This window comes from Lissotriton helveticus, chromosome 6, assembly GCF_964261635.1.
Source record: "Lissotriton helveticus chromosome 6, aLisHel1.1, whole genome shotgun sequence".
Lineage (NCBI taxonomy): Eukaryota > Metazoa > Chordata > Amphibia > Caudata > Salamandridae > Lissotriton > Lissotriton helveticus.
In genome coordinates, this window is record NC_136067.1 from 1,101,665,305 (window position 1) to 1,101,680,417 (window position 15,113).

The following is a 15,113-nucleotide window of genomic DNA, read 5'->3' on the forward strand; positions in this document are numbered from 1 at the left end:
GATATTCACTTAAGGAGGAAAACCCAAAAGGTTGTAAATACTGCCCACACCCACTAGATAGTGGCATGCTTCATCATTGGGCCGCTAAGACACCTTGTCGTAGACCAACGCTCCGGGTGGAGTGCATATTTCTTATTTTCAAAAAGAGCATATTTCTCTTGGAAAGGGATCCCACATACAGAGAAAAATAAAACATGTTAAAACTGTCTAGGTGGTGTGAAACTATCTGACCTTATTCTTGGGCCACCATTGACAGGGTTAAAAATGTTTTGGAGGGTATGTTGGAGAAATAATGTCTCCATTTCCCCCACTGCCAGTATCAACATGTTTCAGACTCTATACACTGCCCATAAGGGTCTCAGGCCTTCTTCAGGATACAGATCCCTCTATTTTCAATTGCCCTATCCCTATTGATAGGTAGTTCCTATATTTAAGGGATAAATATAGTTGCCAATACTTGCCTACTTGACAAACACTCTCGGGCATGTTCCCAAATTTCACTTTTGCCGATCTCAACTCTGGTCTGAGTAGAAACGTTCGCCTATAGTCACACTTTCTTCAAGGAGTAAAATCTCCGTACCGGCAACTCGCAACCCACCGACTTGACAACAGCCCGAGTGTGTTGTCAAGTAGGCAACTGTCCCACCTTGTCTGGGGCATCAGGGTAGGACTAGACTGAGACACTGTGTCCTTACACAAAGACGATTTGTTACTATATCTTCGGGACCATGCATGCATGCTACAGCCCTCTATGACCTGCTCGACCTCTTCGAGGAGATGGCAGGTCTCAATGTGTAAATGTTTGCCACACAGACAGGGACTTACTCAGTGGTATTCATGTTAAGTCCTTGACCTTGGCTCGCCAATCCATGCACTTCTGGACTTGACTACCCCTTTCGCTATGGGAAGGGCATCAGTGGCAAAGATGCTGGTTCTTCCAAGGCAGCTATATATTTTTGCAGCTTTGCCAGTGATACCAACTAAAGCCTTTTTCAGGACTCTGAGGCGTATGGAATCTGAGCTCATTTGGGGACCTGGTGGGAAGCGAGTTTTGATCCCCATACTTCAGCACCCTATGTTCGAGGGGGACTTGGGGTCCCAGACCTGGAGTTGTATTTCGCAGCAGCTCAATTGCAGTGGCCCATGCCCTGACTGGCTGGGGATAGAACGGTTAAGGGTAGCCTGGTTTGGGCGGACCTGGGGGCATGAACGACCTAGAATGTCTGCTCTCGCAGGGTGGACTGACCAGGAAACTGGGCAGGCTCACGTGAATGGCCAAGCTCATCTGGACTCAATATATCCATCCCAGACATGCAGCAACCACTCTATGCACCACAGCTGCCCCTCTGGAACGTGCCAGCCATGAAAAATCTGGCGAGGGTTTTGATTCTTCTCCATGATGAGAAGCCGGTCTCATCTAAATGGGTGATCTAGTCTATGATGGTGCTCTGCTCTCATTCCAGGGACTGAAGGAACTATACGAGCTTGGGACACACACTGCAGTTAGGGTGGCGATTAGGGACATGGGCACTAGGGCCGGCCAAACCGCCATTACACTTGGGTCTGCAGTGCTTCTTAACGCACGGGCTAGACGGTCAGCAGTTTCTTATTACATATGGAACTACGGGGGGCATGCAGTGAATTTCTGACCCGAGGAAAGCCCAAATGGGATGATTGCTTGGGCACGGAATTGACCACCAAGCAGTGGACCAGGGCTTTAGAATGGGTGAAGTGAGTCTCGCACAATGCCCGTTTGAAGTTCACACAATTCAAATACTTATATCAAACCTACCTTACACTGCATTACCTGCACACATGTTACTGGTAGTGTCCCCGTGGTGCCTGAGATGTGGTCACATAGATGCTACATTTATTCATATGGTTTGGAAATACCCACCGTTGATGCACACATGTAACCAGGCGATGGAACATGTGTCAATGGTGATTGATCTCCAGCTGCCACTAGACCCACTCCTTTGTCTCTTTGGGATCACAAAACTAACTAAACATACCTAACAGTATCTGAAGCTTGTTGATCTGGCATTGGTCCTATTTAGGTGAATAAATGCCGTGGATTGGAAGGGCCCTCTTCTGCCCACGATCAAGTGCTGGTTACAGGTGACTCACAAATGGGCTCTGGCAGAAGTGGATGCCATGATATGTGATTGTAGGTTGCAAGGGGAAGGTGGAGCAGCTACAATGTGGGACACCTCTGTCCTTAAATTGCAAATCCCCCCTCCCCCCCCCCAGTTATAGAAGTTCCCACGGTGAGTCAGGCGCTGGCCAGATTTTGCCCCATTCGCTATATCACCGGACATTAATGAGAAATCATGCGCTCTCCATGGTGATTTGCGCAGGGGCTCACCCCGCTCCCTTTCTTCCCTTGTATCCACTAATAGCCTGTGCCCTCTATGTTGTAGTATCCTCCTGCTGCTCATGTTACTGCACTTCCAAGTAGCAAATGACAGCGACAGCCATAGTGTTTCAAATGTTACTGTTTTGCTTCGTTTTATTCTGTGATATACACATTGGCTAATTTTCTGCATGATAGGGCGCATTATGTTGCTCTGGATCAACATCATACTCCTTTTGTCTCATTATAACCCGTTATCCCTTTAATATCATTGTATGATCTGCTACCAGAATATTGTTCATGTTGAAATGATGGGAGATGTCTGTTCATCCATCTCATGAACATTTTGATTACTGTATACTATAACATTTGTGGTGATTCTTAATTTAATGACACTAAAGAAATTTGAAAAAAAAACAGGTTCAGGAAGCTGGAGATGGTCAAGATCAATCCTCCCTAGCTAACTCCCTGATCCTCATGGTTGTGGTTTCCAAAAATGATCTTTAGCCCACAACAATAGAGCTTTTACTTACCATTGGGATACAGCTAGCTGGTAGAAGAATATTAGGCACCGATTGTGTTTCTGTAGCTCCTGCGGCCAAGTGTGAATGCACCATTTGCATTTATCTATCTTTGGAGAAGACCAATATATTCAAAGATACAAATTTTTGCTTTCTCAAAATGAAAATCATGAAGAATTTACTACCTTTCGACTTAATTTGACATATGGCAGTGATCGTACCCTTCTCCAATATCTAACTTGCTTCTAGTAAATCCATAATGTCCAGATTATATCCTGCTAGGTTGATTTGTCGGCAAAATACAGAGCCAACGTACTACACAGGCTGTTTGTTCCCTGCACTGGCTACCACGAAACATAGGATTACCTTCAAGGCTATGACCATCCAGAACTGAGAATGCCTGCCTTCAACTTCGAAATGTGGGCCCTTTCTATGCAGTGGCTGTAAAGGGATATAAACATATGTGTCTTTCATGGTAAACGGCACCACCCAGTCTCCCTCTCACATTTCTGCTAGAATGTGTAGCAAACTGGTACACATAAATGTCCTCACATGGGGACCAATTAACCATAAGTGGATTCACTAGTTGGTCCATGAAGCACCTGCTTGTAATTTCCTTACTCAATATAAGAAATGAATCATATATAAAACACCATTATTGAACAGTTCAAATATGTAAGATCATCTGAAGCCAGTTAATGTATTACTTTAGTGATCAGCACCAAAAACATTTACAGGAAATAATATTCTTTTATATAAAATGCTATTGTAAACATCTATACAATTTGTGATACACACGTACATTCTTGAAATGTGCCTAAAATGCTGCTGGTAGAAATTCTTTTTAGAGAAGCCAATTTATAATCTTCGTACACATGTGACCTAAAATCCACCATGTAATTTCTTTTAGCCAATCACATCGCGTTTCCACCCCTTTTTCACTCATGGGCCTTCTCAGAACTCTTTTTGCAACCAGAAACATTTTTTAGGAACTGACCTATGTACTAATAGGTCAGTTAACAAAACAAGAAATCAGAGTAGGCTGCAGACCAACCTACCAAATTGATAATAATTAGGTTGGTCACAAATTGCAGCTCACTCCAATAGGATGGTGGCCTGTAGGGGTCCATAGACTAACCTACCTATTATTGCTTTTAAATAAAGATTTTTTTAAGGTAACCAAATTTCCTTAAATGGAGTGGACTTAAAAATATATATACTTTTATATATAGGTGATACATATGGGACAGACAGACACACACTTTTTGTTTTTTAAGTTTGCGTTCCTCGGACCACTCCCTGCTCCTCTTGAAGCTTTAATGCAAATTCACAAAGGGCACTAACATTTTTAGTGGTGGCAAACCCACCAATTTAACAAATTGCAGGGTGTGCGATAGGTAAAACGTTTAGTATATCTCTGGCTCTTAGTTCCCATTGATGTACATTAATCTTATCACTCCAGTTCAGCAATAGTGGTGTCTCAACATATCTGTCATAAAACTCGGTCAGAACTGCCAGCAAAAATGCCACTGAATTGGGTAAAGCTATTTGCTATCCTCCAATGTGTGAACAGATAGTCATACTGTAGACTATGCAAGCCAAGTGCTTTGCATGAAAATAGGAGCTAAAACTTTGATTCCAATGAAGAAACCTTTTTTTAACATATGGGGACATGACCAGTGTTTCCAACCACGCATCTTAAGAAAAACAGGCAATGTCAACCCCAAATGGAATCAGTTTGCTGAAGTAGGCATATGCTTTTCAATCAAGTCCACAGAGAAGATACCTTTCAAAATCATGGCTCTGAAGAATCCAAGCCAATAGCCACCATTTGCTTCAACACCTGAACATGTTCCTTTAGCATAAGGTTAAGCGCCTCTTCCACAATACATTTTAGTAGGTAGCTGAATTATTAGGCCCTCAAGACACAGAACCAGAGGCAAAAACCCACTCCACCACATTATCTATCTTTTACAATTCTCGTTTAGGAGGTAAAGGGTACACAGAAATGGCTTCTGGTCAGAAGATTTTACCGACAAGAAACAATTTACAAATAGTCAATAAGGAGCTGATCCCTTGAGGAATTAAGGCATTCTTATTGTTCCTCGCAAACCTGAGAGGAAAATACAAGGAGGGAAGGGGGTTTTATCTTTTCAAATTCAGAAGCAGCCTTCAAGTTAATTTGCTCACACACCCAACAGGATTTGGAGGTGGTTGGGAATAGCCTGCGGTAGTCCCTCTCCCTGTCCTTTCTGAGACATCTGCTCATTGGATAGGTCAGCCTGATGTTTGTCTTCCCCCTAAGGTTTAAAGAAGGAATCTTTAAAACATTCATTTACTTGAAGGGAGGTGATCCTTTATACTGTGGGGGATGTAATTCAATGTATGCTGATCTTGTGGTTATTCTACTCGCCCTTCCCCATCCCCACATGGCACTAGAGAATTCTACTAGAGCCATTACAAAAAATACGTGTGCAAAAGTATTTTTACTGAGAATCTATACTGTCTTTTGGAACGTATGTTTGAATTTGCATTGCATATCATTTACCAGCTGTTTGCATCAGCTTTCTTTAACAAAAAACTTGTAAAACATAAAAATAATAATAGTCTAATACAGAAGCAGGTTCACTTACTAAAATCAGAATGCAAAACCCTAACAGATTTCTCTGATGCATCAGTAAGGCTAGCAAATCATCTATTTTGCTATCCAAACAATATTTGAATTTGAATATTCACAAACTGCAAAGTACTAACCCTTAGAGCATCCATAATGTCCGGCTGTTCCATTACTTTTGGAAAAGTTGCCAAAACAGGATTACAAATCAAATCTGTAATACAAAAGACTAATAGTTATGCAAATTAAAAGTAGCCTGCTATTAATTAATTTCTAACCAATCAATTTAGGTTAGAGTCTACATTTTATATCATGTGGACCACATAAATGATGTAGCCTTGCTTTGGAGAACAAATTACTCCACCACAGTGGAGAAAGGAAATGTTATGACTAAAAACCCTAGGAATAAGTTCAAAACTTCGAGAGAGATCTCAGTTTAACAATACCAGTAATGGCAATTCATGAAAAGACCAGAAAACCTCCTGTTGAATTTTACTTTTCCTTTCGAATTTTGAAATAAAATGCATCTCTCATGCTACGAAGCAAAATAAATTAAACAAACATATCAATGAAAAAATAACACAGTCTATTTGGACTATTACTACTAAAGCAAATTAATATAAGATAAATAATGTGCCCCCCTGCATGCACCCAAGGGCCCACAGGGAACTGGGGGTCCGTAGGGCCCTCTTGGTTTCCTCACTGCCAGAATTCCATGGCGTTAACATCACCATTAAATCCTGGTGGTGAGGAAAACTGGAATATGCTTGGCAGTGCTGCAGCGGCATTGCCAGCATATTTCATGCCTCTGACCGCCACACCATTGCCAGGGAACGTGGTTCCCTGGGAGTTGCACCAGTCCCCCGGAGGTCTGACCGTCGTAGTTGTAATACAATGGTCGGACCACTGGTGCGGCAGTCCCCCACAACCAATGCACCTACTCTACAGGTTCGGGGGTCCGATGGTCTGCCAAACTCATATCAATCAGTAAAATAATTAACTTAGTAAATTCCAGATAACAAAGCCAACAAGTTCCTTTGACACAATTCGTTCTTACAAATGAAATCTAAACACCTGTAATCAAGACAACTAGTTTATATTACAGTGCACTGTATTGAAATGCCACCAGACTCGTTGAGTACACTGCATCCCAAAATGCGATGCAGTGCGCTCAACGAAATTCGTTTTATTTATTCAAATGTTTACTTACCTGTAAAACTCCGTAATCCATACATTACTACCCCCCACCCTGCGCCTCCCCCTCCCCACGTCACCACCCTGCATTTCCTCCCACTGCCGGCCGCGGCTGTCCAAAGATCCATTGCTTCAACGTAACAGATTATCCATAATGGAGTATGCTCCAAGAAATTCAGGGATACCTTCATTTGCATGAAAGTGTAAACAATGACATGCCATGGGTTGTCATTGAAGCCTCTATATTGATCAAACTGTATAAATTGAGAAGACCAACAAAATGTCTCAAAACCCCCAATCTATCCTTCTACCCGAAGAAAAACAGGCAGTAAACCATATCTGTAAAGAGATGACTCCAGCATGATGCCATTCTATTAATCCCTCCCATCGCTGGTGCATTCGGCGCCAAAATGTTGTATTCCCAGAGCTTGCCAAATATTAAAGCAATTAGTTGCTAAAAGGAATAAAGGAAAATTTGCTAGGGATGGCAGGGAACTGGTATCAGATTAATCTTTGGAAAGTAAATATGCATGGCAGCGGCATCACCGTTGAGCAGAACGCAATGGAAGGAAGCAGTGGTGGCAACATTCGATGAAACCACAGGGTTTAAGGACTTGCTGGACCAGTTCAAAGTGTTCCTTAAAGCGTGGTTGGTCATTGGAATGATTGTTAGAAAGTAGGCAGACCTAAGAAAGGGATTTCCTAGCATTTTGCCATAAATGAAAACACCAAGACATCCTTGCCACATAGGAAAACTGTGGGACCTTTCTTTGGTCACACTTAAGTTGAAGGTTATGGACCAAACATGACACAATAAGAAAAAGAAGAAACAGGTATGGTGTAGGACTAGAGACAGAAGATATTAGACATGGGTTGATTTAAAAGGAATGTACTGACAGTCATGTGTAGTTCTTTTTACAGAAACAATTTAAGATGTCAGAAGGAAACTGAGGGTCTGCTGCCAAAAGTGTAGAACTACCAGAGCTGAAGGTCCAGTCCGAATTCAAAGGAAACTGTGTCTCTTTTTCATCTGCACCTGCCCTCCCACAAATCTTTAATGAATCACTGTGCCATGGCATTGACCATCTGCAATTGGATTTCCATTCCATGTGGGTGCCCGAAACTACAATACGTATACCCTTGAAAAATGAGGAAAGCAAAATATGCATATCTTTCTGATCCACTTAAGTCAACCAATCCTGAGCCTTCAAGGAGCGCCTGAACACATTGATCATTTGCATGCTGAAATGGAGAAACAGCACTGGTAAAATCTCTTACATGTATCACCAACCTCAAGACCTCTGGTATTTCTTTTTCACCAAATAGTATTGCTCACAAACCTGGAGCTATACCTTTTCTTTTGTGGGCTCAGAGAACAATTCTTCAGCCTCTTCCTCTGCCACAAATTTGTGCTCCCTTCAATGCAATACTCCATTCGGAAGTCTGTATCTAATAGGCAATTTCTAAAACAAATTGTTATCCTTGCAATGACTGTATGACCCATGATATTATCTCTAAATACCTCTCTGCATACTCAGTCAGCCAGCCCATGGCCTCTAGGCAGAACTTGAACAGTACTGGTGAAGATGGAAGGGACAAAAACCTTGACTACAAGGTAGACCAGCCACAGCTACTACACATTTATGTACAGCCACTGCTCCAATATAAAACATGGACCCTGCACAATGATGTCCCCTTGATGAGCACCGCAGCCCAACATGGAGGTGTTCTATACTATAGTAGCCTGCAACTGTCAGGAACTATCCACTGACAGGTCACTGCAGATATGGGATGGCTAAACCGTTAATCTGAGCCAAGGTGGGGGGAATGTCTCCTGATGCTGGTGCCTTGCCTCCTTGAGCACCACAGAAGGGCTCTCATTCATTATCAGGTGTGTGGCACCAAAGAATGCATGAGGCTGTCAAGCATTACAAAGGCAGGACATGCAGACCCAGGATGGTGTCAGAGTCAAAAGCATGGGAATCATATTTTGAATATCTGCAAACCTCTCAGGATGGGGAATGACCTTTACAAGGGTCGCATCTAGCAACAGTACCCTGAAAAACAGCTTCTGTGTGGGGGCAAGATGGAAAATCTGGGAATTAATAAAGAAGTCCAGATCATGAGAAAGTACGATGGTGTGCTGACGATATTTGGTGAGCAGTCCAAGGGACCCTGTCATCAGCAGCAGCTCAACCAAGTACAGGAATACATAGACAATAGACTTTCACAGAGAAGCCGCCACAATGACATCAGACAGGTGAAAACCATAAAAGCAGTCATCAGCCAGTATGGCAGAACCGTGAAAAGTGCCAAGACCACAAGGTAAACTTTATGTAGCGCATGCGAGCAGAAATGATAGGTAGATGAAATCAGTTATCTTGGAGTTCTAGGCACTTCAGCCAATCTCTAGTATTGAGGACCAGTAGGACAGCAATTTGAACTTGTCCTGCCGAATGAAAACGTTAATGTGTTGAAGGTTCAGAAGAAGACTCTGATCTTTAGCTTTCTTGGAGACCAAGAAGTAAAGGGAATATACGTCTGTGCCTCTTTCCTCCATGGGTACCACCTCAAAGGCACCTTTGTTCAGCAGGTCAAGAATGAATCCAAAATCGAGATGTGTTCTGTAAAGCACATCATGGTGGAAGGAGAGAATTGCACAAGTTACTTACTTGTGTAACGATATATCTGTAAGAGACATTAGTTAGTGATAGATTCCTTACCTTAGAATATCCCCAGGCATCAGACTGGATCCGGAAAGTTTTTCTGCTTAGCAGTACCTCTGCGCGCCAGTAGGTGGCGTCCTATGTCTCCGTCACTGGCGTCATAGGCGCCGAGATGATGTCACGGAGAGTACTTGGGCGCCACCCATGCGCGCTGTCAGTTCTGTACACAACTATACCGCGCTGAAACGCAGAGCTATGTAAGATACTGACAAGTGGTGCATAAAACTAGGGCCCTAAAAGGATATGACCTTAACCCTAGGAATCAGTTCGCAGAACGGGGAGGATGGGTGGGGCAGTAAGGAATCTATCACTAACTAATGTCTCTTACAGATATATTGTTACACAAGTAAGTAAATTGTGCATCTGAAAGAGACACGTTAGTGATAGATTCCCTACTTTAGAATAGATACCCCAGCAATACCAACCCAGGTGGTGGGTCTGCGAACAAGATTACACCAGAAAGTCACGGAGCACAGAACAGCCAAAGAAGCCATCTCTCCGGACCTGACTGTCAAGGCAATAGTGCTTAGTAAACATGTGCAGCCGGGCCCACATTGCTGCCTGACAAATATCCTGCAAGGGGACACCGCGTCCCAAGGCAGTAGTGGTTGCAGTTGCCCTGGTCGAATGGGTATACAAGCCCACATGAGGCTCCTTCTTGGCCAAGGAGTAACATGCTTTGATGCACAGAACAACCCACTGGGAGATGGTCCTTTTGTGCACCGCCCGACCTCTTTTGGCGCCCACGTAGCCAACAAAGAGTTGATCATCTACCCGGAACTGCTGTGTACGCTGCAGATAGAATGCGAGCGCACGCTTTGGGTCCAGACGGTGGAGCCTCTCCTCTTCCCTTGAAGGATGCAGAGGCGGAAAAAAGGTGGGCAAAGTGATGGTCTGCCCGATGTGGAAGGGCGTGACAACCTTTGGCAAGAAAGAAGGATGTGTCCTCAGAACCACCTTGTCCGGATGAACAGAAAGGAAAGGGGGTTTGGAAGAAAGAGCCTGGAGCTCATTCACTCTCCTGGCAGAGGTGATAGCTACCAGGAAAGCCGTCTTGAGAGTAAGAAGATGTAAGGGACAGTTATGAAGGGACTCAAAGAGAGCGCACATCAGAAAAGTCAAGACCAGATTCAAGTCCCACTGAGGCATTATGAAGGGCACAGGAGGGAACGTATGCGTAATGCCTTTAAGAAAACGTTAACAACCGGGGACTTAAAAAGAGAAGGCTGATCTGGAAGCTGAAGAAAGGCAGAGATGGCCGAAAGATAACCTTTGACAGTGCCCAGAGCAGAGCCCTGCTGGGCCAAATTGAGAAGGAATAGAAGAACCTCAGAAAGAGGGGTGGAAAGGGGATCCACAGTCTTAGCTGTGCACCATGCCACACATCTGTTCCACCTACAGGCGTACACCGTTTTTGTGGAGGGACGCCTGGCTGCCAGAATGACATCACAGACTTCGGAAGAAAGATCGAAAGGTGTTAACTGTCGCCTCTCAATCTGCAAGCATGGAGGTGGAGGCTGGACAGGTTTGGGTGGAGGACGGTCCCCTGCTGCTGCGACAGAAGATCCGCCCGAAGAGGCAGGCGGACCAGGGGATTGATGCTCATACTGAGTAGCTCGGGATACCATACTCTTCGAGCCCAGTCCGGAGCCACAAGAATGACTTGGGCCCGGTCGCGCCTGATCTTCTTCAGCACTCTGGGCAGAAGTGGTATAGGCGGAAAAGCTTAAAACAGACCGAAGCTCCACTCGCGTTGAAAAGCGTCGCCGAGCAAGTGCCGCCTTGGAAATTCCAACGTGCAGAACTGATGACATTGCTCGTTCTCTTCGGTGGCGAACAGATCTAACCAAGGCTCTCCCCACTGCAGAAAGAGACCTTGCGCCACGTCCGAGTTCAGACGCCATTCGTGATCCACCATGCACTGGCGGCTGAGTTTGTCCGCCCTGGCGTTCAGAGAACCTGCCAGGTGTTGAACCATAAAGGTAATGCCTTAATGTTTCAGCCATGTCCAGAGGCGCAGAGCCTCCTGCCATAGGGTCCACGACCCCACCCCGCCCTATTTGTTGCAATACCACATGGCGGTGGTGTTGTCCGTGAACACCTGCACTACACTTCCCCGGACAGAGGGAAGGAATGCCTTCAGTGCAAGCCGGATCGCCCGCAGTTCCAGAAAGTTGATATGGAGCCGGGACTCCACCGGAGACCAGAGGACTCTGATCTCTGCCTCTCCCATTTGGCCTCCCCATCCCAGGAGGGACGCATCCGTCACCACTGTGTGCTCCGGTTGGGGAAGGGAGAGGGATGTGCCACTGACCCAATTGCGATTTGTGAGCCACCACTGCAACTGTCGTGCAGCGCCCTCCGAGATCTGGACGTGATCGGACAGGTTACCCTGATGCTGTGCCCATTGGAACTTCAGGTCCCACTGCAGGGCCCACATATGCCATCTGGCATGTGTCACCAGCAGGATGCCATCAGGCCCAGAAGCCGGAGGGTCATCCTGACTGAAACCCGGGATAGAGGCTGAAAGAGCGGAATCATAGCCTGAATATCCCGGACTCGCTGCGCGGGAGGATAAACCCGAAGCAGCGTCAAATCTAGAACCACTCAGATGAAGGGGAGCTTCTGAGAGGGACTCGTGTGCGACTTCGGCACATTGATTGAGAACCCCAGCAAATGGAGGAGGTCGGCCGTTGTCTGGAGGTGGGTGACGACTGCCTGGGGCGAGCCCGCCTTCAACAGCCAGTCTCCGAGGTATGGGAAGGCGGACACCCCTGACCTGCACAGATGAGCTGCGACCACAGCCATCACCTTCGTGAACATCGAGGGGCACTGGTAAGGCCAAAGGGGAGCACAGCAAACTGAAAATGCTCCTGGCCTACCGTGAACCGCAGGTAACGCTGGTGGGCCGGCAGGACGGGAATGTGAAAATAAGCGTCTTGCAAGTCCAACGCCACCATGCAGTCTCCAGGGTCCAAGGCAAACAGGACCTGAGCCAGAGTCAGCATTTTGAACTTCTCCTTCCGGAGAAAGCGATTGACATCCCGGAGGTCCAAGATGGGGCGCAAGCCCCACTTGTCCTTCTTGAGGACCAGGAAGTAGTGGGAATAACAACCACGAAGTAGTGGGAATAACAACCACGAAGTAGTGGGAATAACAACCACTTCCTGCTTCCTGATCAGGAACGCGCGCGACGGCCCCCTTGGCCAGGAGGGCCGTAACTTCCTGACGGAGAAGAGCCAAATGATCCCCCGACATGCGGTGGTACCGAGGTGGCATGGCTGGAGGGAGGACAGAAAGGGGAACGAGTAATTGTGACAGATTATCTGCAGCACCCACTTGTCTGAGGTAATTTTGCGCCAGTGGTGGAGGTGGTGGTGTACCCTGCCACCCACCGGCGTGGGGTGCTCTCTGAAGCTCGGATTAGGAAGGCTTAGAAGCAGAAAGAGCGGGGGTTGAGGTGGACTGATCCGCTCGCTGATTACCAGACCTGCCTCTGCGGAAGCCACGCCGCAGCCACGCTGGGGCTGACTCTGCACAGGCCTAGCGGAGGAGCGTGCTTGGGTGTTCTTACCCTGGTCACGAAAGGAACGAAACCCAGACGTGGCAGGGCTCTTCGTGGAACAATCCAAAGATTTGGCCGTGGCCCGCGAGTCTTTAAAGCGCTCCAGGGCATTGTCAGCCTTGTCACCAAAGAGGCGGGAGCCATCAAAGGGCATGTCCATGAGTGAGCTCTGGACATGAGCGAAAACCCGGTAGATCGCAAGCAGGCATGGCGCCGCAACGGCACAGTCGTGGAAATTGCCCTGCCCAGCAAATCAGCAATGTCCAGACCACACCTGATGGCAAACTTCACTGCATCCTTGCCCTCAGCAACCGCTTGGGAAAGGACAGCCTGGACCTCTTCAGAACACTGAGGTAAGACCTCGGCTACCGACTCCTACACCGCGTGTGAGTAGCGGCCAAACAAGCAGGCAGTGTTAACTGACTGCAACCCCAAGCTGGCTGAGGAGACCAACCTCTTGCCATATTGGTCCAGCCTCTTAGAGTCCTTATCTGGCGGAACCATGGGAAAGGCACTCTGCAAAGTCGAGGCCTGAATGACCAGGCTCTCAGGTGTGGGGTGAGTGGTCAAGAAGGTAGGATCACCAGGCGCTGGGCGATGACGCCTAGCGATGTTCTTATCCACCGGCGCTCCTGAGGCCGGCCGCAACCGAGTGCCCAAGAGGACTTCGGTGAGGGCCTCATTGAAAGGGAGCAGGGGCTCCGACAACGTAGACGCTGTCTGGAGCACCTCTGTAGGGAGGTTGGTCTTAAGGGCCACCGTAGGGAGGTCGAGATGAAGAGCCTCCGCCACCCGTCGTAACACCATAGTGTAGGAAGCCCCCTCCTCCATAGTAGGCAGAGGAGAGGCAAAACCCGGGTCAGAAGACACATCAAGTTCCCCCGCATCTTGAAGGTCATTCACCCAATCCTGCTCGGAGTCACATTGCCGCGCAAGGGGGTCCTCGGAGCCGTCCCAATCCTTGTCTGGCTCCGGGGTAGAAGGAGCAGGCCGTGGCTGCAGGACCGGAGCCAGAGAGGGGGTCAGCAGCACCGGAAGCGGTGCCGACAACGGCGCCGCATCCCAATGTGGATCCCAGGCCGGAACAAAATGGTCCGGGAACCAGGGCAGGGGCGGCCATAAACGGCACCCAGTGCTGCGCCTGTGGCGGAGCCAGGGGCGGCGCAGGGGACGGAACCAAGGACAGCGCCGGGGCTAGAGGCGCTGCACCTTGTGGCGCCATGGCCGGAGCCAAGGGCGCTGGATCCAGTGGTTCCGGGGCCGGCGCCAGAGGCGTGCCGCCATGCCAACAGGATCTGGACGCAGGACAGCGGGGCCAGCAGGCGCGCCAGCGGGAGCCCAAGCCCCAAAAAGACGGTCCATGACAGCAAGAAATTCTTGCATCTGTTCGGGAGTCGCCGATGGACCTGGGAAGGGCGGCGCAGGGGACGGAACCAAGGACAGCGCCGGGGCTAGAGGCGCTGCACCTTGTGGCGCCATGGCCGGAGCCAAGGGCGCTGGATCCAGTGGTTCCGGGGCCGGCGCCAGAGGCGTGCCGCCATGCCAACAGGATCTGGACGCAGGACAGCGGGGCCAGCAGGCGCGCCAGCGGGAGCCCAAGCCCCAAAAAGACGGTCCATGACAGCAAGAAATTCTTGCATCTGTTCGGGAGTCGCCGATGGACCTGGGAATGGCGGATAGGCCGTGGAACTCCCAGGCTCTGGAGGAGCCGCAGGGGCGGAGCCCCTGTCCACCTTGAAAGCGTCCGAGGAGCGACGGGGGGATGTCGGAGAGCGAGCACGCTTCTTCGACTTCTTCTTATGGTATCGCTTACCGGAGTCTGAAGGCGAGGACTTAGAGCCCGAGGAGCGATGGTTCCGGTCCCGGGAGCTGTCCCGCGAGCAGTCCTGCGAATGGCCTCTAGACCCTGAGCGGCGGTGAGAGGAGTGCTGGGCCTCCAGCAACTTCCGGCACCCTCTCGCAAGGCATTCGGGGCCATGGTTCGACAGTCCAGACAATCCCGGGAATCATGGTCGGTCTCCAGGCAGTAGAGGCATAAATCATGGGGGTCCGCACCCGACATATTACGGCGGCATGACCCACAAGACTTGAAGCCGAGCATCCCTACGTGCACCAGGAGAGAAATTGAGGAGACAAAAAG

General features: G+C 48.1%; 1 protein-coding gene across 1 annotated transcript in view; it reads right to left on the reverse strand.

The window, feature by feature from the left end:
- Positions 1–15,113, reverse strand: part of NPHP1 (nephrocystin 1) — a 695,982-nt gene that overhangs the window by 61,048 nt on the left and 619,821 nt on the right. The window contains exon 18 of the mRNA XM_078648761.1: positions 5,629–5,702. Within this exon, the coding sequence (XP_078504887.1) occupies positions 5,629–5,702 (74 nt within the window). The remainder of the gene's footprint in view (positions 1–5,628; positions 5,703–15,113) is intronic.